Source organism: Protopterus annectens, chromosome 4.part0, assembly GCF_019279795.1.
Source record: "Protopterus annectens isolate FY-2018-M chromosome 4.part0, PAN1.0, whole genome shotgun sequence".
Taxonomy (NCBI): Eukaryota; Metazoa; Chordata; order Ceratodontiformes; family Protopteridae; genus Protopterus; species Protopterus annectens.
In genome coordinates this window covers 1,772,701,690-1,772,728,502 of record NC_056733.1, presented here as the reverse complement: position 1 = coordinate 1,772,728,502, position 26,813 = coordinate 1,772,701,690, and the positions used below count along the sequence as shown (strand labels likewise).

General features: G+C 44.0%; 1 protein-coding gene across 1 annotated transcript in view; it reads left to right on the top strand.

The window, feature by feature from the left end:
• Positions 1 to 26,813, top strand: part of LARP1 (La ribonucleoprotein 1, translational regulator) — a 3,464,554-nt gene that overhangs the window by 1,907,101 nt on the left and 1,530,640 nt on the right. Inside the window, exon 11 of the mRNA XM_044069481.1 lies at positions 12,391 to 12,750. Within this exon, the coding sequence (XP_043925416.1) occupies positions 12,391 to 12,750 (360 nt within the window). The remainder of the gene's footprint in view (positions 1 to 12,390; positions 12,751 to 26,813) is intronic.

Below are 26,813 nucleotides of genomic sequence, written 5' to 3'. Positions count from 1 at the left end.
GAAGGAGTTACAGGATTTGATGCATAGTGCAGAACAAGTGGGTAAGCATACCTTACAATGTGGTTTTGATGCTCTAGAAGCCTCATGTAGAGCTGCTGTTACAGGATCAGTCATACATAGACATGCCTGGCTCAAGGAGCAAACCTTACCAGATCATGTCAAAGCTAAATTACTAGATGCCCCTCTACAAAAGGATGTATTATTTGGTGTTAAAGCTGAGGAGGTATTAAAGAAAATGGAGGAAAAGGCTAAATCAATGCAAACAGTGAAAGATTTTCTGCAGGTACAACCTCCACGTTTCAGTAGAAATTGGCCTTCCAAAAATTGGTCCTTTCCAGCCACGGACAGACCCCAAAGAGGTAGATACAGGCGCCCGAGGGGCAGAGGGCAATCTCAAGGATCGTTTAGAGGCAGACAATGGCAAGCTCCTACCCAAAGAGGTGGTGAGGATAGTTCGCAGCCATTCAGAAAGCAAGCCCAATGACTTTCCCCTTTGCATGCCAAGCAAGGCTCAAATGGCAGCACCCTTAGGCGGAAAACTGGCATTATTTTCAAAAAATTGGCATATTGTCACAAAAGACAAATGGATCCTGGGCATTATAAACAGGGGCTACAGATACCATTTTCATACCCTTCCAAAAATGAGAGGCATGCCAAACCTGCCACACAATCAAAGGGCAGAGGCACAAAGACAAATTTCAGATCTCATGGACATGAAAGCTATTCAAGAGGTACCTACTCATGAACAAGGTCAAGGTTTTTATTCCAGACTATTCCTGGTACCAAGGAAGGGAAAAGATTGGAGACCTATTTTGGACCTATCCATGCTAAACACATTTTTACTCGTACCAAAATTCAAGATGCTCACATTACAGCAGCTTCTTCCCATGCTGGGCAAGGAGTCTTGGCTGGTAACATTGGACCTCAAGGAGGCATACCTGCATGTCCCAATCAGACAAAATTGCACAAGATACCTCAGATTTCTTGCAGGTTCAACCCATTATCAATTCTCTGCACTGCCCTTTGGCTTATCTACTGCGCCCAGAGTATTCATGAAATGCCTGGCATCAGTAATCGCCTACTGCAGACTTCAAGGGATACAAATATACCCATATTTGGACGACTGCCTGATCCAAGCGGACAGCAAGTACATACTTCTGAAACATCTGGCTTTTGTAATAATGTTGTTGAATTCTCTGGGATACACAGTCAACAAAAAGAAATCAAGGCTAATACCCTCTCAGAAAATAATTTTCCTGGGTGCCAACTTGGACACAAACACCCAGATGGCCTACCTCACGCCAGAGAAGCAGGGACAACTAACTCAATACTTCAGAACGCTAGCAAATTTCACCAGGCTGACTGCAAGGAAAATCCTGCAGGCTCTGGGATTCATGGCATCTTGCATCCTACTAATCCCATGTGAAAAGCTGCATATGAGGAAACTTCAATGGTACCTGAAAAACCTATGGTCTCAACACAGCCACAGTTTGGAAACAATAATACCACTAATTCCATGTCTACAAAAGGAATTTCTGTGGTGGGCTCAAGCATGCCAAACAAACACAGGTCTCCCATTCTGCAAGCCTCAAGCAAATCAAGTCATCACAACAGATGCCTCGGACTACGCCTGGGGGGCGCACATGACAGATCGGTGCATTCAGGGCAAATGGTCCCAAAAAGAAAAGCACCTTCACATCAATCAAAAGGAAATGCTAGCAGTAATAAATGCTATTATAGCTTTCAAAGACCTTCTGCATCCAGGTCAACTATTGATAAAGACAGACAACACCACAGTAATGTGGTACATAAACAAACAGGGAGGAACTCATTCATACCCCCTATGCAGGCTGGCCATGTCACTTTGGAACATGGCTCTGGAATTACAAATCGAACTTCAAGCACAGTTCTTGCCAGGCAAGGAAAACACGCTGGCAGACAACCTAAGCAGAAATATGACAGATCCACACGACTGGAAGTTGCATCCTCAAGTTTTTACAGAGATAATTCAAGCATGGGGAAGGCCAGACATAGATCTCTTTGCCTCCCACAAAAATCACCAATTGACAAAATTCTGCTCAAGGACTTTTCATCCAAAGGCCTGGAGAGTGGACGCTGTCTCTTTCAGTTGGACAACAATGACAGTTTATGCCTTTCCACCTCTTCCTCTGCTGCCCAAAGTTCTATTAAAAACCAGAGCAGATAGACCAAAGATGATTTTCATTGCTCCAGACTGGCCAAGACAGCACTGGTACCCACTCCTGAGGAGCCTGACTCATTCCCCTCCATGGACCCTACCTCTAATGCCTCTTCTTCTGACTCAGCACAGCTTCAAAACTCTTCACAGTCAGCTGAAAACACTCAATCTGGCCGCATGGAAGATTCCTTAACATCACAACAGACCCTACTCTCCAAGGAGGTGCAGGATGTCATTTTGGAGGCCAGAAGGCCGTCTACTAGAAACGCTTACTCCGCAAAATGGAAACTGTTTTGTGCCTGGAATGAGAAAAAGGGCCAGAATCCTGGAAAACTGAATTTACCTCCAATATTACAGTATCTAGCTGAGCTGCTAAGCAGTGGACTTTCATTCTCCTCCATCAAAATCCATGCCTCAGCCATTTCTGCAGAATACAACACTGATCCACCTTTATTCTCTCACCCCCTCTTAAGACAGAGGGGCTAAGAATATAAAACCCCCAAGGAAACAACCAATACCTGCGTGTGGGACCTCAATTTCATTCTAGAAAAGCTGACCTTGCCTCCTTTTGAGCCATCTGCCTCAACAGATTTGCAATATTTGTCCTGGAAAACAGCTTTCCTTCTGGCTATCACCTCATCTCGTAGGGTATCGGAACTACAAGCCCTCATGGCTATGCAGCCTTTTATCATCTTCCATCAGGACAGAGTTTCCTTACGAACCAACCCGTCCTTTATGCCAAAGGTGGTATCCAGGGTAGCTTTGAATCAGGCTATACACTTATCTACCTTTTACCCTAATCCTCAAAACAAAGGGGAGAGATTACTACATTCCTTGGACATCCACAGACAGCTGCGTTACTATTTGGACAGAACAAAGCCTTTCAGAAAATCAGAACAGCTCTTTCTGTCCTATGCTATAGGTGCTCAAGGGGAAGCCACTTTCCAAACAGACAATTTCAAAATGGATAGCCCACTGCATACGCTTTTGTTACTCTTTTCATGGTAAAACTGTACCTGCAGGCATCAGATCTCACTCCACAAGGGCCACAGCTACCTCTGCAGCTTTCCTCATAGGAGTTCCTACCAAAGATATTTTGGAAGCAGCCACTTGGAGTTCTGTGCATACCTTCTCCAAGCACTACCACCTACCATTATACTCCAAAACTAGAGCAGGCTTTGCCACTGCAGTCTTGCAAGGCATCTTGGCTCCGCCTAGTTCCACCGTTCCACCTAGTGCCTACCACCCCTTTCTTAGCTTTGGGATTCTACCCATCTGTTATGACTGCAGCTGTATGCACGATGAACATAGTACAGTTTTGTACCTACCATAAATGTAGATGTTCGAGTGCTAATACAGCTGCAGTCCAGGTTTCCCTCCCTCCTTTCCCTCTTGGGACAGGCCTTTTGGCTAACGTCTCCTCATACAACCTGATTGGGGTATTCATTCATGGTGTATTTGCTTGCAACTACTGTATTTTGATTATATGGCATTGCTTTATTACACAAATTTATGTATTGCCTTCCTTCTGGGGGCACCTGACATCTGGGGCAAGAAAAACTGAAGAAAATGACGTCGGCTGGTTCTTTTATACCCCTGTCACACTGACGTCAGGGAAGAAGTGACGACAATCGACGCCGGACCCAGACTTCGGAATTCGGCCGACCGAGGACCCGCCTGACGGCAGGAGAACCCATCTGTTATGACTGCAGCTGTATTAGCACTCGAACATCTACATTTATGGTAGGTACAAAACTGTACTTTTCTGCACTTCCAGTGATTGATTGAAGGTCCAGGCTTGCCTCCCCTGTCCGAGACTTTATTTTAGCCTCTCAAAAACTAGCTTCCAAGAAACTTTATGGGAGTAAATGGATGAGATTAGTTTTCTGGGCCTCTAAAAAGAACAGTGACCCCTTTTTGGTACTGATTTCAGATATCCTCCTCTTCCTTGTCTCTCTGTTCAAATAAGAAGCTAACTTCTGTGACATCAAAGTTCAGTTGGCAGCCATCTCTAATTTTCATTCTGGCAGTGTTTTCAATTCCTCCTTAACTTCCAAACTCTGCAAGGCCTTCTTGAAAAGGGATCTTTTTTCTCAGACCTCCGGTAAAGGATTCTTCCGCACCTTGAGATCTCACTCTGGTTTTGCAAAGCTTAACTCAAAAAAAAAACATTTGAACCAGCAGGTGATTGTGACTTAGTTTCTTTCCTAGAAGAGTCTTTCTCATTGCCATCACCTCAGCAAAGAGAATCTCTGAAATTCAGGCCTTGTCTTCTAAGCCTCCTTAATTTTCCACAAGGATAGTGTGTCCCTTCATACCAGTCGTCCTTTTATGCCCAAGGTAGTCTCGGAATCCAATCTTAACCAGACCATTCAACTACCAGATGTTCTTCATCCCACATTGCTGCAGTCCTTACTTATGGGTAGTCCGCTGTCCTCGGTCGGCCCGAATACCAAAGTATTAGGCTGACGTCGGTCATGGGCGCACAGCCCTGACATCAGAGCGTCAGGGTATAAAAGCGCATGACCGACGTCATATCCTCAGTCTTTTTTGCCGCATGGTCCGATGCAGAAGCAGCGTTGCAAGTGCCGTTCGGCTTTCTGAAATTTTTCTTGAGTTTCAGACATACCAAGTTGGCTAAGTACCCGCTGGGGAACATTTTGTTTTTCTTGCCTCAGTTATTTACCGGATGTCAGAAAAAGTGAATAATTGTATTTCTTGTGGGAAGCAGATACCGCATAGGGATTACCACTCGCTTTGTATTCCTTGCTTGGGACCGGAGCACGACGTAGTTGGGTGTCGGTGTTGCGCTAGGTTTAATAAGCGCACTATTAAGAGAAGGCTAGATTGCGCTAGGTTAGTCTTTGGCAAGCGGTGTAATTATAATATGCCGTCGGATCCTCCGACGCCTGCTACTAAGAAGCGTAAAGACAAATCTGTAAAGCCTAGGCAGGATGATTCGTCCGTTTCGGACGCTGGTCCTTTAGAGACTACAGTGGAACAGGTGAATCCGGCTGAAGTTTCTGTTGAGTCTCAGGGGGAAACCTTGATTTTACAGGATGTGGCCTCACAGGAGTCAGGTCAGGCTGAAGGGGCCTCTCAGGTTACTATTCTCCCTTCTATGCCTAAGGGGGTTAGGCCTTCTGCTACTGTTTCTAGGGCTCCTTCTAAGGGCAGGTCTGTTTTGCCTTCTTCTGCTGTTAGTTCTGGTTCTTCAGGGTCTGTGCCTAAGAAGCATATGCTTAAAATGGCAGAAGATTTGATTACCTTAATTAGAGGTTCCATGCCCCCTCCTGATAAGAGGCCCAGGGTAGAGCCAGAGTTGGAAAGTTTGGAGCAGGCCTCAGATGATTCTGAGTCTTCTGCTGAAGACATTCAAGATTTTCCTCCTTATTCGGATTCCGATGCAGAGGATTCCACTCCTCCTGCTTCCCCTCCAGAGGATTTTTCATTTTCAGAAACCTTACACTCTATGAGGGAACATTTTAAGTGGGAAGGACAGGATTACTCAGATTCCAGAAAGAGGCTTAGGGAGTTCTTGTTTTTACCACAGCATAGACCCTTGGCTATACCTCCTGTTTTGGATGTTGTACAGGATGTTTTTTCGGAGGCCTTTTTTAATCCAGATTCTATGCCTCCTGCACCAGTTAAACCGGACAGGTATTATAGGGTACCTGAGGCTCATAAATATCTATATAAGAGTCCTAGGGCGGACCCAGAAACTATTAGTCAGGGGCCTAAGGGTGTTAGGGCTTCTGTTGTAAAGAATCCGGTTCCTCTAGATAAGGAAGCTAGAGCTTTGGACAGATGGGGTAAGAAGGTGTATACCTCTTCTACTTTAGCAATGAGGGCTTTAAATTGCCAGTTTCATATGTTGAAATATCAAAATTTCCTCCTGTCTCAGCTGAAATCTAAAGTGGATGCCTTGGCAGAGGGCATAGAGTGTAAAGAATTGCAAGATTTGGTGCATGTTTCTGAACAGGTGGGGAAACATTCTTTGCAGTGTGGCTTTGATGCTTTGCAGGCTTCTTCTAGAGTGGCTGCCACTGGTTCAGTTCTTCGTAGGCACGCCTGGCTTAAGGATCAGAATTTATCTGAGCATGTTAAATCTAGAATTCTGGATGCCCCTTTACAGTCTGAAGTTTTGTTTGGTCCCCCTGTGGAGTCTGTTTTGAAGAAAATGGAGGACAAGGCTAAGTCTATGCAGACTGTTAAAGATTTTTTGCAGGTGCAACCTCCTAAGTTTAGTAGAAATTGGCCTGCTAAGGGGTAGATGTACCCTTCCTCTGATTCTCAGTCTAGGGGTAGATCTAGGCGTGGTAGGGGCAGAGCTCAGAGTACCTTCAGGCCTAGAACATGGAGTTCGCCTGCTCAGTCTGCTGGTGAGGGTAGGGGCCAGTCCTTTCGTAAACAGGCCCAATGACCTGCATTTTCGGCTGCCAGATTCTTCTTGCCTGGCAGCTCCTTTGGGAAGAAAACTAGCTCTCTTCAAGCAAAACTGGCTTTTAATCACCCAAGACAAATGGGTGTTGGACATTATAGACAAAGGTTACAAATTTTATTTCCATACATTGCCTCCTTTCAAAGGTATGCCAGACATTCCTCCTCGGCAAAGGATGGAGGCTCACAAACAGATTTCATTACTTCTTCACATGGGAGCTATACAGCCAGTACCTCTATCAGAAGTGGGTCTAGGATTTTATTCCCGCCTGTTTCTAGTACCAAAGAAAGGGAACACGTGGAGACCGATTTTGGATTTATCTCTCCTCAACACTTATTTGGACATTCCAAAGTTCAAAATGTTGACATTACAACAGCTTTTACCTCTACTGGGAAAAGATCACTGGATGGTAACTCTGGATCTAAAAGAGGCTTATCTTCATGTTCCTATCAGGCCCAGTTGCAGGAAGTACCTGCTTTCGAGCTGGAAATTTACATTATCAGTTCTCTGCATTGCCCTTTGGCTTATCTACTGCCCAGAGTGTTCACAAAGGTTCTGGCTCCAGTGATAGCCTTTTTCAGGATGGAAGGAATACAAATTTATCCTTATTTGGACGATTGCCTGATTATTGCACAAGACAAGGACGAGCTTCTTCAGCATCTACAGTATGTGATGGTAGTGTTAAGATGCCTAGGGTATTCTGTGAACGAAACAAAGTCCAGTCTAGTACCCTCTCAGAACATGTGCTTTCTGGGTGTGAGACTGAATACAGCTTCCCAGATGGCCTTTTGACCCCGGACAAACAGAAAAGTCTTTCACTTTATTTCCATCAAATGTCTCTACAGTCCAGGCTGACTGCAAGGACAGTCCTTCAAGCCTTGGGGTTCATGGCATCTTGTATTCTGGTGCTTCCCAATGCCAAATTGCATATGAGGAAGCTTCAATGGTATCTCAAAAATCTATGGACACAACACTGCCAAGATCTAGACACTGTCATTCAGATAATACCTTGCATTCAGAAGGAATTTTGTGGTGGGCTCAGGAATGTCACCTAAACAAGGGACTCTCTGTGACCCGACCAGAGGCGAGTCAGATTCTAACGACAGATGCCTCGGACAAGGCTTGGGGAGCACACCTCAATGGAAAATGGGTGCAAGACACGTGGCCTGCCAGACTTCAACATTTGCATATCAACCTGAAGGAGATGTTAGCAGTACAATTTGCATTGATGGCTTTCAAGGATTTACTTCACCCAGGGCAGGTGTTGATTCTAACAGACAACACAACTGTCATGTGGTACATCAACAAGCAAGGGGGAACTCATTCGTACCCTCTTTGCAGACAAGCGATGATTTTGTGGGAGACAGCTCTCAGTTACAACCTCTATCTTCAGGCAAGATTTCTACCAGGAGCACAGAACTCCTTAGCAGATGTATTGAGCAGACAGATAGTGGATCCCCACGAGTGGAAATTGGATCCTCATGTATTTCAAAAGTTGACAGTGTCATGGGGAACTCCAGACATAGATCTGTTCGCTTCTCCACTAAATTACCAGTTGCCAAAGTTTTGCACAAAAAGGTTTCATCCCACAGCTTGGAAGGTGGACGCTCTGTCATTCAGTTGGAACAATCTTCATGTATATGCCTTTCCACCTCTACCTCTTCTGCCCAAGGTTCTCTTAAAGGCCAAACAAGACAAGCCATCCATGATTCTGATAGCACCGGATTGGCCTCGACAACACTGGTACCCACTACTGAGGAGTTTGGTGCGAGAGCCTCCATGGCCTCTGCCTTTGATTCCACACCTTTTGTCTCAGGAGGGCAATCACTTTCTCAATGTCAGAATTCAGTCTCTGCATCTAACAGCCTGGCATATTCTGTTTTAGACTCTGGAGGTTCTCAGCTGCCACAACAAGTTTTGAATGTTATTTTGGAGGCCAGGAGGCCTAGTACAAGGAAAGTTTATGCTGATAAATGGAGGAGATTTTTTATTTGGAGCAAAGGGAAGGACTTTGATGTTTCTAAGCCTAATTTGAGTGCTTCTTTACAATATCTTACTGAGTTATTGGACAAAGGTTTGTCCTTCTCCTCCATAAAGGTTCATGCTGCAGCCATTTCGGCTAATTATGACTGTGACCCTCCTTTATTCTCTCATCCTTTGTTTAAGCAGTTTCTCAGAGGGGCAAAGAACATAAGACCCCCACGTAGAGCTCCTACTCCTGCTTGGGATCTCAATTTTGTGTTGGAAAAGCTTACTCTACAACCTTTTGAGCCTGCAGCTTCTGCCGAGTTAAAGTATTTGTCATGGAAGACTGCTTTTTTGTTGGCCATCACTTCTGCAAGAAGGGTTTCTGAATTACAGGCCCTTATGGCAGTGGAGCCTTTCTTGATTTTTCATAAGGATAGGGTATCTTTGCGTACTAATCCTTCCTTTATGCCTAAAGTGGTTTCTAGTGTGGCCTTGAACCAAACTATTCATTTGCCTACTTTTTATGCAAATCCCCAAAATAAAGGGGAGAAGATTTTGCATACTTTGGATATTCACAGGCAGTTGCGTTATTATGTGAGCAGAACCAGGGAGTTCAGACAGTCTCAGCAGTTGTTTGTTTCTTTTGCTTTGGGTTCACAGGGTAAACCTGTTTCAAAACAAACTATTTCTAAATGGATTGGGTTTTGTATTTCTTTTGTTATTCCCATCATGGTAAGGAGATTCCGGCTGGAATCAGACCTCATTCCACTAGAGCTACTGCAACTTCTACTGCCTTTCTAAGGGGGGTAGCTACAAAGGATATTTTGGAAGCAGCCACTTGGAGTTCCGTACATACTTTTTCTAAACATTACCACCTTCCTCTTTATTCTAAGTCTAGGGCTGGATTTGCCACTGCAATATTACAGGGCATTTTAGCAGCCCCTAATGCTTTATGATTTTGCCAACCTCCCTTTCCCGTTGCTTTGGGATTCTACCCATAAGTAAGGACTGCAGCAATGTGGGATGAAGAACATAGTACAGTTTTGTACCTACCATAAATGTAGATGTTCGAAGATCCACATTGCTGCAGTCCAATTTTCCCTCCCTCCTTCCCCTCTGTAGCTTTGCATGGTTATATGGTTTGGGTGATGGCTGTAGTTGGGCATATCTTTTGGGAAGGTACTCTGTTTTTTGGCTATGGCCTTTCTTTTAGGGCCTTCTGACATCTGGGGCAAGAAAAGACTGAGGATATGACGTCGGTCATGCGCCTTTATACCCTGACGCTCTGATGTCAGGGCTGTGCGCCCATGACCGACGTCAGCCTAATACTTTGGTATTCGGGCCGACCGAGGACAGCGGACTACCCATAAGTAAGGACTGCAGCAATGTGGATCTTCGAACATCTACATTTATGGTAGGTACAAAACTGTACTTTTTCTTTCCAAATTCCTCTATTGAAGGAGAATGTTTGTTGCATTTGCTTGATATTCACAGGCAGTTACATTTTTACCTGCACAGGATGAAGCCCTTTTGAAAATCAGAACAGTAGTTTGTGTCGTTCTCTCCTAGCCGTCTAGGTCAGGTCGTTTCAAAGGTTACTCTTGCTAAGTGGATTACAGATTGTATTACCTTGATTTATGCCAAGAATGGATTTACAGCTGCCTCGTCCTCCTAAGGTCCACTCTACTAAGTCCAATTCCACCTTATCCACCTTTACTTCCATGGCCTCTTTAGATGATATCTGTGCAGCAGCTACCTGGTCTAAAGCTCACACATTTGTTGCGTATTACAAATTAGACCTCACTTCCTGGAGCAGGGCTTCATTCGATTCGGCAGTGTTCCTTCATATCATATTCCTTGAGACCACCCTGTAGTTAGGTAGCTGGGGACTCTTCCTGTACTTGAGGAATGAAGGAGACATCAGATTTATTAGTTATATACTTAACCATAACTTATAGGTTCATAGGTTCATACTAGGCTATCTGCCCGAGGGCATTTACAAGCCTAGCCCATAGTTTTGTGGCTTACGCCACCCCTTTAGTATGGGGAACTGTACCCATTATTTTGCTGTGCCTCTGTTGAGCAGTGACACTGAGGTAATCCCTGGGGTATATCTGTGATCTCCCATCCATTGGTCAAGATTTCTCTTGAACAAGGCCAGCGAGGTGCTCTGCCTCACATATACCGGGATTTTATTCCACAGCATAGGGAGTCTTTGGGTGATGAATCTATCCCTCCAGCACGTCCTATTAATAGCCATGTCGAGGTTTAAGTCTCCCGCCCTTGTGGCTCTGACGGATCTAGATTTTTTTTGGTGAAGCATATTCATCAAATCTGGGTTTGACATGGCCTTGTATGTTAGGCAAAGGTCACCTCTGAGCAAGCGGTAAGCGACTGAATAGAGCTGGAGTTCTTTCAGTCGGGCTCTTCCCACTATGCACCCACTTCAACCAACCTATTCAGATAAAGTTTGCTGCCCATAAGAGAAGAGACAGCAGAGAAGGAAGGAAGGAAATTAGAATGCATCCATAACCAGAAACAGCCATTCCTGGAAGTTCTCTTGAGCAGTGACACTGAGGTAATCCCTGGGGTATATCTGTGATCTCCCATCCATTGGTCAAGACTTCTCTTGAACAAGGCCAGCGAGGTGCTCTGCCTCACATATACCGGGATTTTATTCCACAGCATAGAGAGTCTTTGGGTGATGAATCTATCCCTCCAGCACGTCCTATTAATAGCCATGTCGAGGTTTAAGTCTCCCGCCCTTGTGGCTCTGACGGTATCTGTGTTCTCTTCTTTCATTCCTCCTCACCTTTCCACCCTGCCATTCCCCTTCCTAGTGCTCTAGAAAACCTGGAGAGAACTTCCAGGAATGGCTGTTTCTGGTTATGGATGCATTCTAATTTCCTTCCTTCCTTCTCTGCTGTCTCTTCTCTTATGGGCAGCAAACTTTATCTGAATAGGTTGGTTGAAGTGGGTGCATAGTGGGAAGAGCTCGAGACTTGGATCCTAGTCTGAAGAAATGCGACCAAGTCAGATCCGTAACCCATATGTGAAGAGGAATGAATGCCAACACAAACCAAGTTATGGTAAGTACATAACTAATAATTTTACCATGATTCACTTTTTTGGTGCAATGTTAGCGCACATTTGCATGAGGTACTTTATACTATGCTTGTAAAGTTGTTACATGGTCGAATAAAAGGGGTGTTTTTCCACCACATTTGGCTTTTCCTGTAGGTACTTCTGGCTCAGATATTGAGATAACTTGAGTCGGTGCAAGATGTGTGAGAGAGCCATGCAATGAAGTACATTCTAACACATTACTTGTTTTGGAATATGTAGGGAAGGAGTAAGTGACTGCTTTTCCAGTTTCTGACAAGGAAGTTAGACTGGTGTTGAGGGATCAACGTGGCTATAACTGTAATTTTAAATATTTTTTTATGCTGACTTCATGTATGTTTTCTATTTACTATACTTGTACACAATTATACTTCCTGAATATTTAATAGATGAAACCTTGAGGTTAATTGGTTCCAGGTCTGTATCCTTATTTTATGGACAGCTGCTGCACACTTAATGCTTGAGTTTATGCATTTGCTATATAAATGACAACTCATTTTGTTTGAAGGTATTTGTTAGGAGACAATAGTTACTAAATTCATTTTATAGATTAATGTTTGAAACCTAGTATGCGAGATGTTGACTGTTACTCCTGTAATTCTAACAGTAAACAATATTCTGAAAGACTTAAGTGAATTAAATATGCTCTGTTTTGTTCCAGAAACCTGAAGAACCAAAGCAGCATCAGCAGCAGAAACAAAAGGACCAGGATGAACCAGAAGAACTAGATTTTATGTTTGATGAAGAAATGGAACAGATAGATGGGCGACGGAACACTTTCACAGACTGGTCAGATGACGATTCAGACTATGAAATAGATGATAGAGATGTAAATAAAATCCTGATTGTGACACAGACCCCACCTTATCTGCGCAAACACCCTGGTGGGGATCGGACAGGAAACCATATTTCTAGGGCTAAACTGACATCTGAACTGGCTAAAGTAATCAATGATGGGTTGTACTACTATGAACAGGACCTCTGGAATGAGCAGTATGAGCCAGAGTATTCACAGATAAAGGTGAGCCATAAATGATGTAGCATCTGTGTTTTTTCAGATTTGTTAATGGATACTGTTATTGTTGCATTATGTAGTTACTTGTGCCATGTATATTTATCCTAAAGAAAAAGTAAATGGGTGTCCCCAAGTATCACCCTGTAGGTTTGTCTTCTAATGTATTGAAAATGCTATAAATATTAAGTGTACTTTCATGTTTTTTTTTTTTATATATATATAAGTTAGCAGTTATGTACTAGGCTAGCTGTATTTGCAGAGCCTTTTAAGAACAGCCAGTTTCCCTTTTTATACTCAAATTAACTTCTCATTTGGTTAAAGATTGGCCTTGGCCCATCCCGTGGTTGATAACTGTGCATTTCCCCCAATGAGAACAACTGGGATCATACTGTAGAAAATTTGAAGAGATTCCTGCATGGGATAAAGCATTTAGGATCTGCATCTGTCCATTAGTAGAACAGGGGCAGTCCTGGGATAAATCCTTCCTCTGCCTCTGCTGTCATCACCAGTATTCTGTCATTCTCAAGTCCTTGGCTCTCATTTCCATTAGCACTGAAGATACAGATTTGCAATACACCCCCCCCCAGACTTTCTCATTTTTGTATGTTTTTTCTGATCCCCCACCACACCCCAAACTACCAACAATCTTTGATTGCAATTCAAAATAATTGAATACTTGTTTGGGTGAAAAGTTTCATGGTTGTAAAAAGAGAATGCAGAAATGAGTGAATTATGTATGGTTGAATTAAAGTTCTGTAAAGTGTAGGTAAGCAGGAGTGTGCAGGAAAATGATTGAATGAAAATGTTGATGTTCTTCATTCCACATTGCTGCAGTCCTAACTATTGGGTAGTCCGCTGTCCAGTCGGCCCGAATACCAAAGTATATGGCTGACGTCGGTCAGGGCGCATTAGACTGACGTCAGTACGCCAGGGTACTAATGCGCATGACCGACGCCATATCCTCAGTCTTTTTTGCCGCATGGTCCGATGCAGAAGCAATTTTGCGAGTGCAGGTTGGCGTTCTGAAAGTTTCTGAAGTCAGAGTTTCAGACCGAATCAAAGTTATTAAGTACCCGCTAGAATATTTTGGTTTTCTTGCCTCAGTATTTAACCGATGTCAGAAAAAGTGAATAACTGTATTTCTTGTGGGAAACAGATACCTCATAGGATTACCATACTTTGTGTATACCTTGTTTAGGCCTGAGCACGACATTGTTGGATGCCGCTCTTGTGTTAGATTTAACAAACGCACTATTAAGAGAAGGTTAGACTGTGCCAGGTTAGTTTTTGGGAAGCGTTGTAATTATAAAATGCCGTCGGAGGCTCCGGCCCGCTTCGCCAAAAGCGCAAGGACAAAGCAGCAAAGCCTAGAGTGGAAGAACCGACAGTCCCAGACGCCGGATCTTTAGAAGGCTCAGTGAGCCGGAGGTTTTGCCAGGTGTTTCTTTGGAGTCTCAGGAGAGACTTTACTGTTACAGGAGGTATCCTCAAGAGGAAGTAGGCCAGGCTGAGGGGCTTCCCAGGTGGCTGTTCTTCCCTCTCTTCCTAAGGTGGTTAGCGCCTTCCCTTCTGTTTCCAAGGCTTCTTTGAGAGGCAGGCCAAGTTTAACTTCAGTGGGGGTTTCTCCTAGTGCTTCAGGGTCTTTGCCTAAGAAACATATGCTTAAAATGGCAGAGGATTTGATTACTATGATTAGAGGTTCTATGCCCCTCCTGATAAGAGGCCTAGGGTGGAACCTGAGTTTGAGAGTTTTGAGCAATGTTCGAGGCTTCTGAGTCTTCGGCTGAAGACTTGCAGGAGTATCCTCCTTATTCTGATTCTGATGTGGATGATTCTACTCCTTCAGCTTCTCCTCCTGAGGATTTTTCATTTTCAGAGACTCTGCATTCCATGAGGGAGCATTTTAAATGGGAAGGTCAAGATTTCTCTGATTCCAGGAAGAGGCTTAGGGAATTCTTGTTTTACCCCAGCATAGGCCCTTAGCTATACCTCCTGTTCTGAATGTGGTGGAAGATGTTTTTGCAGAGGCTTCCCTCAATCCTGATTCTTTGCCTCCTGCCCCAGTTAAACCGGATAGGTACTATAGGGTGCCTGAAGCTCATAAGTATCTTTTTAAGAGTCCTAGGGCAGACCCGAAACTGTCTCTCAGGGGCCTAAAGGTGTGAAGGCCTCTGTTGTTAAAAATCCTGTTCCTCCTGATAAAGAGGCAAGGGCTTTGGATAGATGGGGAAAGAAAGTGTATACTTCTTCCACTTTAGCCATGAGGGCGTTGAATTGTCAGTTTCACATGTTAAAATATCAGAATTATCTCCTTTCACAATTGAAATCTAAGGTGGATGCTCTGGCAGAAGGTATTGAGTGTAAAGAGTTGCAGGATTTGGTTCATGTGTCTGAACAGGTGGGTAAACATTCCTTGCAATGTGGTTTTGATGCTGTGCAGGCCTCCTCGAGGGTGGCTGCCACTGGTTCTGTTCTTCGTAGGCATGCCTGGTTGAGAGATCAGAATTTAGCTGAGCATGTTAAAACAAGGATTTTGGATGCTCCTTTGCAGTCTGATGTGTTGTTTGGTTCGCCTGTGGAAGCAGTCTTAAAGAAAATGGAGGACAAGGCTAAGTCTATGCAAACTGTTAAGGATTTTTTGCAGGTGCAGCCTCCAGTTTAGTAGAAATTGGCCTACTAAGGGATGGACTTATCCTGCTTATGATTCCCAGTCTAGGGGTAGGTCTAGACGTGGTAGGGGCAGAGCTCAAGGTTCTTTTAGGCCTGGGACAGGAGTTCCCCTGCTCAGACTTCTGGTGAGGGCAGGGGTCAGTCCTTTCGTAAGCAGACCCAATGACCTGCCTTTTCAGCTGCCAGTACATTCTCGCCTGGCAGCACCTTTGGGAGGAAGGCTGTCTCTTTTCAAAGAAAATTGGGATTTAATTACCCAAGACAGATGGGTTCTGGATATCATTCACCACGGTTACAGGTTTTATTTCCATACCATGCCTCCTTTCAAAGGCATGCCAGACATTCCTCCTCTACAAAGACAAGAGGCTCACAAGCAAATTTCTCTGTTGCTCCACATAGGGGCCATTCAGCCAGTTCCTGTGCCAGAAAGAGGCCTAGGATTTTATTCTCGCCTGTTCCTAGTACCGAAGAAGGGGAACACATGGAGGCCAATTTTGGATTTATCTATCCTCAACACTTATCTGGACATTCCCAAGTTCAAAATGTTGACGCTACAACAGCTTTTACCTCTGCTGGGCAAGGATCACTGGATGGTAACTTTAGATCTCAAGGAAGCTTACCTTCATGTGCCTATAAGACTAAGTTGCAGGAAGTATCTGCGTTTTCGAGCTGGAAATTCTCATTATCAGTTCTCTGCATTGCCCTTTGGCTTATCCACTGCCCAGAGTATTCACAAAGGTTCTGGCTCCAGTGATAGCTTACTTCAGGCTAAAAGGAATTCAAATCTATCCTTACTTGGACGAGTGCCTGATTCTAGCTCAAGAAAGGAAGACCTTCTACAGCATTTGGATTATGTCATAGCAGTGCTAAGATGCCTAGGGTATTCTGTGAGCGAAATAAAGTCCAGTCTAGTACCCTCTCAAGACATGTGCTTTCTGGGTGTGAGACTGAATACAGCAGCCCAGATGGCCTTTTTAACCCCGGACAAACAAAAGAATCTTTCCAGTTACTTCCATCAACTATCTCTTCAGTCCGGCTGACTGCAAGGACAGTCCTTCAAGCCTTAGGGTTCATGGCATCTTGTATTCTGGTGCTTCCCAATGCCAAACTGCATATGAGGAAGCTGCAATGGTATCTCAAAAATGTGGACACAACATTGCCAGGATTTGGACACTGTCATTCAAATAATACCTTGCATTCAAAAGGAATTTTTGTGGTGGGCTCAGGAATGTCCACTAAACAAGGGACTTCTGTGACCCCAGAAATAGTCAGATTCTAACGACAGATGCCTCAGACATTGCTTGGGGAGCTCATCTAAATGGAAAGTGGATACAAGACAAGTGGCCTGCCAGACTACAGCATCTACATATCAACATGAAAGAGATGTTAGCAGTCCAGTTTGCATTAATGGCTTTCAAGGAGTTACTTCTTCCAGGGCAGGTGTTGATTCTAACAGACAACACAACTGTCATGTGGTACATCAACAAACAAGGGGAACACATTCTTACCCATTGTGCAGGCAAGCAATGATTTTATGGGAGACTGCGCTCAGCTTGCAACTAACTCTTCAGGCAAGGTTTCTGCCGGGAGCACAGAACTCCTTAGCAGATGTGTTAAGCAGACAAATCATGGATCCCCACGAGTGAAACTGGATCTTCATGTATTTCAAAACTTGACAGTGTCATGGGGAACTCCAGACATAGATCTGTTCGCTTCTCCACTAAACCACCAGCTGCCAAAGTTTTGCACAAGAGGTTTCATCACACAGCTTGGAAAGTGGATGCTCTTTCTTTCAGTTGGAAAAATCTTCATGTGTATGCTTTTCCACCTCTGCCTTTTCTCCCAAAGGTGCTTCTAAAGGTCAGACAAGACAAGCCAAGGATGATTTTAATAGCTCCAGATTGGCCTCGCAGCACTGGTACCCATTACTGAGGAGTCTGGTAAGGAAGCCTCCATGGCCTTTACCCTTGATTCCACACCTGCTGTCTCAGAGGACGGTCACCTGCTCAATGTCAAGCTTCAATCTCTTCATCTAACAGCCTGGCATATTCTGTTTTGAAAGACAGCAGGTCTCAACTTCCTCAACAAGTTTTACATGTGATTATGGAAGCCAGAAGACCTAGTACAAGGAAAGTGTAAGAAAAATGGAAGAGATTTTTATTTTGGAGTGCAGCAAACAATTTGGAGATTTCTGAGCCTAATTTGAGTGTGGCTCTTCAATATCTTACTGAGTTATTGGACAAAGGTTTGTCTTTCTCTTCCATTAAGATTCATGCTGCAGCAATTTCAGCTCACTATGATTGTGACCCACCATTGTTTTCGCATCCTTTGTTCAAGCAATTTCTTAGAGGGGGCAAAGAATATAAGACCCCACAGGAGCTCCTACTCCTGCTTGGGATCTCAATTTTGTGTTGGAGAAACTTACTCTACAACCTTTTGAGCCTGCGGCTACTGCTGAATTGAAATATTTGTCATGGAAGACTGCTTTTTTGTTGGCCATTACTTCTGCAAGAAGGGTTTCTGAGTTGCAGGCCCTTATGGCGGTAGAGCCTTTTTTGATTTTTCATAAGGATAGGGTATCTTTACGTACTAATCCTTCCTTTATGCCTAAGGTGGTTTCTAGTGTGGCTTTAAACCAAACTATTCATTTGCCTACTTTTATGCAGATCTCCAAATAAAGGGGAAAAGATTTTGCACACTTTAGATGTACACGAGCAATTGCTATTATTTGAGCAGGACTAAGGATTTTAGGCAGTCTCAGCAGTTGTTTGTTTCTTTTGCTTTGGGTTCGCAGGGCAAGCCTGTGTCAAAACAAACTATTTCTAGGTGGATTGGGTTTTGCATTGCATTTTGTTATTCCCATCATGGCAAAGAGATTCCAGCTGGAATTAGGCCTCATTCCACTAGGGCTACTGCCACTTCTACCGCATTTCTAAGGGGGTGGCCACTAAGGATATTTTGGAGGCAGCTACTTGGAGTTCAGTGCATACTTTCTCTAAGAAAAGTAAATGGGTGTCCCCAAGTATCACCCTGTAGGTTTGTCTTCTAATGTATTGAAAATGCTATAAATATTAAGTGTACTTTCATGTTTTTTTTTTTTATATATATATAAGTTAGCAGTTATGTACTAGGCTAGCTGTATTTGCAGAGCCTTTTAAGAACAGCCAGTTTCCCTTTTTATACTCAAATTAACTTCTCATTTGGTTAAAGATTGGCCTTGGCCCATCCCGTGGTTGATAACTGTGCATTTCCCCCAATGAGAACAACTGGGATCATACTGTAGAAAATTTGAAGAGATTCCTGCATGGGATAAAGCATTTAGGATCTGCATCTGTCCATTAGTAGAACAGGGGCAGTCCTGGGATAAATCCTTCCTCTGCCTCTGCTGTCATCACCAGTATTCTGTCATTCTCAAGTCCTTGGCTCTCATTTCCATTAGCACTGAAGATACAGATTTGCAATACACCCCCCCCCAGACTTTCTCATTTTTGTATGTTTTTTCTGATCCCCCACCACACCCCAAACTACCAACAATCTTTGATTGCAATTCAAAATAATTGAATACTTGTTTGGGTGAAAAGTTTCATGGTTGTAAAAAGAGAATGCAGAAATGAGTGAATTATGTATGGTTGAATTAAAGTTCTGTAAAGTGTAGGTAAGCAGGAGTGTGCAGGAAAATGATTGAATGAAAATGTTGTTGTAAAGATGTTGAAGATCCCATTATAGCAGTAGGTGTGTATGTGCAAGTGTTCACAGGTTAGGGTTAGAGTAAGGGTTAGGCAAGGGGGATAGGTTCAGTGTTTTGTGTGTTCTGTGTCTTTCTGTCTTGTGTAGTGGCACTCTTAGGGAAAGGGTCTTTAGTAATGTAATATGTAGGGCTGGGTTTGGGACAAAGACCCCACATCCAGCATTGCTTACATGTGCTGATGCTAAATCTGTACTTAATTGGACAGCGTTATCATTTTTGCCTCAGCAAGAGGTTCTCCATTGGCCGGACTGCCTTCTGTACGGCGTCTGCATGTCCTCCCTGTGTTAGTGTGAGTTTTCTATGGGTACTCAGGTTTCCTCCCAAATTACAAAGATGTGCGTCTGGAGCATTTCTCCCTGGGCCTTCAATGAAAATTAGCTTTGTTCCAAGTCGGACTTTCCCGGTAAGTAAATGTTAAATAAATAAATAATCCTAATCCCCCAAACCCCTTTCCATTACAGAACTGCTGCTGAGATGATACTTTTCCTTTTTTTCTCTGTGTATTGTGCGTACGCGCATTCTCATTTGGTCTGAAATTGATAATGACTGTGTCATTAAGAACTCTTCCTGTGCAACATCTGAAAGTCATCCCCCCCCCCAAACACACACGCACACACACACACACACACACACACACACACGCACTATTGATTGTGCTTGGACAGTCTCTGAACTGCAAGTCCTTATGGTCTCTAAATGCTGTATAGTCACCTTAGGATCGAGTTACTTTTAAAATAATCCAGTCCTTCATGCTAAAGGTAGTTTTCTGCAGTGTCTTTTAATCAGTTGACCTCATGATGTCAGTTTTCAATCTATCCTCAACTGCTGGATTTGGATCTGATCCCTCAGCTCCGATTCAGCCGTTGCTAAAGCTCATGGCAACCAAGAACACTCGAGCTTCTCCCTTACCCATAATGTACCACACTTGTTACCTCAGATCTCATTTGCCACTTTCAGTGAAAGATGTGGTTTTCCTTACCTCTCGAGTGCTTGTCAGAAAAGTTTATTATTACATATTTTCTGGTCTAATTTCTCTTAGATTCTTAGTTTTTGTATTCCCCTTACCTGTCATACAATAAGTATCTTCTAAACTACTATCATTAGTAGATGTTCTTCGTGTTTCACTGTTGCAGTCATTACATTTGGGTAATCTGCTGGCAGGTTGCCCTCAGTTGGCCTGATTAACAAAGTCTTGGGTCCTGCGTCGGTTGCTGTCCCTTCTTCCATGACGTCAGGTCGTCAGGGGTATAAAACATGCAGCCGACGCCATTACATCAGTCTTTCTTGCCACACGGTGCCCGAAGCAGAAGCAGTTCACAAGTGCCGGTTGGCCGACTCCTGAAATTTTCATTTTCGAGTTTCAGAACCGAAGTCTTCAACTAAAAGCCAAGTACCCCGTTGGGGAAACTTTTTCTTGCTCCTTACCGATGTCAGTAAAAGTTAATAATAGTATTACTTGTGGGAAGCAAATACCTCATAAGGATTTTCATTTGTACTGTATTCCTTGCCTTGGCCCTGACTACAATGTGCCTTGCTGTCGGTTTTGTGCTAAATTTAATCAATGCACTATTAAACGTCGGTATATTTTTGCTTCTAAATATTTTGGCTCGAGACTTAACTATCCAGAAATGTTGTTGGTTAGCAATCTGACTACCGGAATACCTAAAAAATGCAAAGAAAAAGACAGAGACAGACCATCGAGATCCAAAACCGACGAAACTTCTCCCAAGCCAGTCGCCGGTACTCAGTGAGGTGCTTTCGCAGCCCCTGATACCCGCTACTTTTGATTCACAGGCCTCTACTGAGACCCATTTGGAGTCAAATATTGAATCCGCGGATGTCTTTACCTTAGATGGGTCTGGAGCTACTGAGCAGGCACCGGATTCTGAGGATGTTTTCAGGCCTAAAGATTTGTATATTAAACAGACGCCTTCTTCAAAACTAAGGCCAAAAACTACTACTGTGTCTAAAAAAACCGACACATGGGCCCCGTGTACAGGGCCCAATGCCTAAAAAAACAAATGATCAAAATGGCTGAGGATTTAAGTACCTTGGTCAGGGGTACCCCATCCCCCTCCTGCTAAGAGGCCTAGGCAAGGCACTGACTATGAATCTTCAGAACTGGTTTCTATTTCTTATGATTCCTCTTCTGATCAGGAATTATCTATTCCCACTTATGAGGACTCTGATGCAGAAGATTCCATCCCTTCTGCTTCTCCTCCTGAGGATTTTTCTTTTGGAGAAACTGTGCATACCTTAAGGGAACACTTACACTGGGAGAATCAGGATTTCTCAGAATCTAAAGAGAGACTTGAGGATTTTCTTCTTCCGCAGCATAGGCCTTTGGCTATACCTCCTGTTCCAGACATTGTTGATGTTTTCTCACAGTCCAGTATGGCTCCAGATTCCCTGTCTCCAGCTCCTTGTAAGCCAGAGAGATACTACAGGGTTCCTGACTCCCACAAATTCCTTTTTAAAAACCCTGAAACCATTTCTCAGGGTCCCAAGGGTGTTAAGGCTTCTACTGCTAAAAATCCTACCCCTTCTGATAGAGATTCCAGGGCGCTGGATAGATGGGGTAAGAAGATTTACACATCTGCAACCTTGGCAATCAGGGCTTTAAACTGTCAATTTCATATGCTTAAATATCAACAGCATGTCATGGGTTTACTTAAACAGAAAATGATGTTGATTTCTGACTATGTGGAAAATAGAGTTGCAGGCTTTATTGCATTCAGCTGAACAAGTTGGAAAACATACTTTGCAATGTGGTTTTGATTTCTTGGAGGCCTCTTGCAGGACTGACATAACTGGATCTGTGATAAGAAGGCATGCTTGACTCAAGGAGCAAAATATGCCTGACCGTATTAAAGCAAAATTGTTGGATGCTCCTTTACAACAGGACAGTCTATTTGGTAATAAGGCTGAAGAAGTTTTGAAAAAGATGGATGATAAAGCTAAATCTATGCAAACTGTGAAAGATTTCCTACAAGTGCAGCCACCCAGATTCAGTAGGCACTGGCCTACTAAGAACTGGTCCTTTCCAGTGTCCACTAGAGCTACTCAGGCCAAACCCAGACATTCCAAAGGCTCCAGGTTTCAGTCGCAAGGAACATAGAGAACAAAGCAATGGGGTGCCTCCACCTCCAAATCTGGAAGTAACAAGGCACCTTACTGCGGTAAACGGTCTGAATGACTTTCCACTGCAGTCACCAAGCACTTATCTTTTAGCCGCCCCTTTGGGGGGAAAACTGGCACTTCATGCACAAAACTGGCAACTGATTACATAGGGCAAATAGGTTTTAAATATAGTATCCCAGGGATACAGATTTCATTTCCACGCATTGTCAATCCCAAACGGATGGCCAGATCTGCCTCCAAATCAGTGGGCAGAGGCCCAGAAACAAGTTATGTCCCTCGTGAATATGGTGGCTATTCAGCCAGTACCAGAAAAGGAAAAAGGTCAAGGTTTTTATTCAAGACTTTTCCTGGTACCCAGAAAGGACAAATTATGGCGTCTAATTTTGGACTTATCCATTCTAAATACATTTCTGGACATTCCAAAATTCAAGATGCTGACTCTCCAACAGTTACTACCTGTGCTAGGCAAGGATGCCTGGTTGGTAACTCTAGACTTAAGAGACTAAGTGCTGATACAAGCACTTATCTCTCCTTGTTAAGAAGGAGAAATTAATAGTAGGCACTAAACAGCATATAATTGCAAAGTACCTTGCTAAGGTAAGGGAAAACAGCTCCTGTACTTTACCAAAAAAAAAAAGCACCAAAACAGGCATGTCCAAGGGTCAGCTTCCGGTGATTTCTCCTGTCCACCTGGTGAATCTGGGTATACTGGGGCAATGCAGCAATTGCCTCATGTACACAGACAACCCTCTCCTCCTACCACCCAACACTACAACCTGTGAGAGATGCACTTACATAGCCAAAATGGGAGCAAAGCTCTCTCCACTTAAGATTGTGCTAGACAGTCAAGAGGAGAAGGTTAACGCCCACATTACACCTCAAGCAACACATAGCCCTTCTAAACCCACACCACCAACACCCACATATAGCAACACTAAATCCACATATACTGAGGCCCTAACCTGCCCAAACAACAAGGACCTCTGAAGCTGAAATGCAAACAAACACCATTCACAACCAGTGTGCCAGCCAGCAACAGCCCCTAAGGCAAGACAACGTACCTAACACCTTAGTCATAGGTGACTGTATAGTCCGGCACACTGATGTCCCACTCACCAGGTTGAACAAGGAGAAAATTACAGTTAGCTGCCTGTCTGGTGCCAGGATCCTCCACATAACGCATGCACTCAAGTCACTCCACAACAAGTACAAATATGACTCTGTCATTGTCCATGTTGGAGTGAATGACTTGAGATGTACCTCCCTGGACTACATGAAAAGAGACATGGAAGTGCTCTCGGATCATGTGGCCCAGGCAGGTATGACCCTAGCCCTGAGTAGCATCCTGCCTTCACCCAGAATGATACCACAATGCAAGGACAAAATGATTGACCTCAACAATTGGCTAAGCTTCTAGTGTAATTCAAAGGGGATCCAGTATCTGTCTGCCTGGGACGTCATGATCGACAGACCACGATGCTTTGCCAGAGATGGTCAGCACCTGTCGCCCCTGGGATTCAGGTTACTGGCTAAAGCTCTTGCCACCCCTATAATGCCTTTTTTAGGTAAAGTTCAAAGGACAAAACCACCACCGTAACGGGTACAAGCATGCAAAATCTGAAGGTAACGCTACTCAGTGCTAGAAGTCTAAACCTCAAAATGCACTCTCTCGAGGCACTCCTAAAAATGGAGAACATAGATATCTGTGCAGTAACTGAGACCTGGTTCAAGGCTCCAGAGAGCACCCCTGCAATACCAGGCTACAACTCTTACCACACTTTTCGGCCACCAAACCAGGACCGAAACACTAACAGTGGAGGAGTGTCCATATTCACCAAGGATATTCACACCACCAGGCTAGTTGCTCAACACAATGTGTCAGAAATTCTCCAGGTGCAACTTAACACTAGGTAAGACTGTAATCCAATTTGTAGCTTGCTACAGATCACCCACCATGCCCCAAGATTCTCATTACACCTTTCTAAACATACTGGAAAATGTTAAGATAGATCCAAACACCCTAATACTGGGTGATTTTAACTACCCTGCCATTAACTGGGAAAGCTACTCGTGTACCAACACCTTTGCCCAACGGTTCTTGGAATTCATAAATTCTAATGCCCTGGATCAACTAATCCATAGTCCCACCAGGGGCTCCAATATCCTAGACCGGGTCATTACCAGCATGGGAAATTGATGCTCCACACCTATGGTCACCCCCTTGTTAGGTCTGACCATAAGCTAATCACCCTTAACATCCACTTCCCACCCCCACCCCCCAGTAAGGAAACCTCCATAAAAAACTTCTCCAAAGCCAACTTCATGCTACTCGAGTCAGAAGTGACAAACTTCATGACACCCATGCAGACGGGGACTGAAAGTTCAACTGCTGAATCCTGCACTAAGGCACTGTACGAGCACATTCACTCATGCATGAATCGTGCAATCCCAAATAGAACCAAGATGCTCTCATCCAAAAAAAGGAAGCCAATGTTGTGGTCTCCTGTCATAAACAACTTTACAACAATAGGAAGAAACTGTTGCAGTAAAGAGGAAAATCCCAGGATGCAAAAAATTCCCTTACCAGCCTCAGTAAGAAGCTGAGATCCCTCATAAAATCCTCCAAAGCTAGTTACGAAAATAAAATTGCCAAAGATTCCAAAGACAACCACAAGGCATTCTGTAACTATGTCAAGAATCTAAATGGCAATGCTCAGATCTGCTCTGAGCTAAAAAAGAGTGGCATTAAATATACTGATCCCAAGGATATTGCCAATATCCTGGCAGATCCATTCAGTGCCAACTTCATCCCCTAAATGGCCCATCTCAATACCAGAGATTGCTGAATTCCGGCAATAACGGCCACACAGATAAAAAACGCACTCTCCAAAGCTAAGAATACAGCATCCATGGGACCAGATGACATCCCGGGCTGTGTACTACATGAACTACAATATGAACTGGTACCTCACCTAAGTGTCATGTTTAATCATAGCCTCACCTCAGGTTTCGTGCCCACTGAATGGCACAAAGCTACAGGTATCCCACTCCACAAGGGGGGATCCACCTTGGATCCCGGAAACTACCATCCCATCAGTCTGACAAGCCTCATCTGCAAGGCCGTGGAGCATATTATCATGGAACTTATAAACAAAGACATTGATGACCTTCAAACACTGGACCGCACCCACCCAGATCTTGTCTCCTGAACCTGATTTACTACTTAGAATCAGTCTCCAGAGCCATGGACAAGGGTAAGGTGGTCCACACAGCCTATCTAGACCTTGACAAGGCCTTTGACACCATCCCCCACTCTGGAATCAGATAAGCTTACTAAGCTGGGCATTAATCCCTACATCACCCAATGGGTTGCTAATTGACTTACTGATAGAACCCACACTGTAAAAGTAGCTGACTCCCAATCTAGCTCCAGACAAGTGGAGTACCTCAGGGTTCAGTCCTGAGACCGCTCTTGTTTGGCATCTACTTCTCTGACGTACAGGCCAACACTAAGGGACTCTGGCTAACAAAGTTCGCTGATGACTGCAAACTGGGAGCCATTATTGAATCCCCAAATGATGTGGATACTCTACAAAATGGCCTTACAGAAACAGATGCTTGGTGCCAGAGCCATGGGTTCAAGTTCAATGCCAAGAAATGTATAGTTATCCCTTTTGGGAAAAAACATGTACCCGTGAATTACCATATAGGTGGCAGTACACTAAACACCGAAAGTGTGATAAGAGACTCAGGGACACAGGTGGACAGTGGTCTCACCTTCGATAACCACATCGCCACAACAGTCAGGAAATCCTTCTATGTGGCACACCTCATCGCTAAGGGCTTTTCATCCAGGAAAAAAAGGAGGTCATTGTCTCGCTGTATTAATTCCTCATTAGACCCATTATAGAATACAATGCCCCGTTTGGTATGTACCTCTCAAGACATCTGCAACAACTGGAAAGGCCACAGAAATACCTCACTAAAAGAATCACAGGCCTAAAGCAGATGCCCTACGCTGCCCGCCTTAAAAAAACTCCAGCTATACTGTGTCGCATATTGTCTACTCAGAGGCGATCTATGCTTAACATACAGGGCCATGTCAAACCCAGAGCTGTTGGACATGCTACACTTAAAGAAATCCCAATCCCTCAGAGCCACACGCTCCAGGGATCTAAACCTTGTCATCACAATAAACAAAACATGCTGGAGGGATAGGTTCCTGACCCAGAGACTCCCCAGACTCTGGAATAGATTGCCCGTACATGTCAAGCAGAGTGCCTCTTTGGCCCTCTTCAAAATGAACCTTGACAATTGGATGGGAGAAAGGACATTCACCCCGGGGATCACGTCAGTCGCCCTGCTAGACAGGTGTCCAGGGAAGTAAATAGTGTGGGAAGAGAACAGCCAGGGAATTGTTATGGCTAGGCTTGTATTGGCCCTAGGGCTGATAGCCTAGTACCAATCTGTGAACCTAAAATAAATCACAACTGGTACCCTCTCAAGTAAT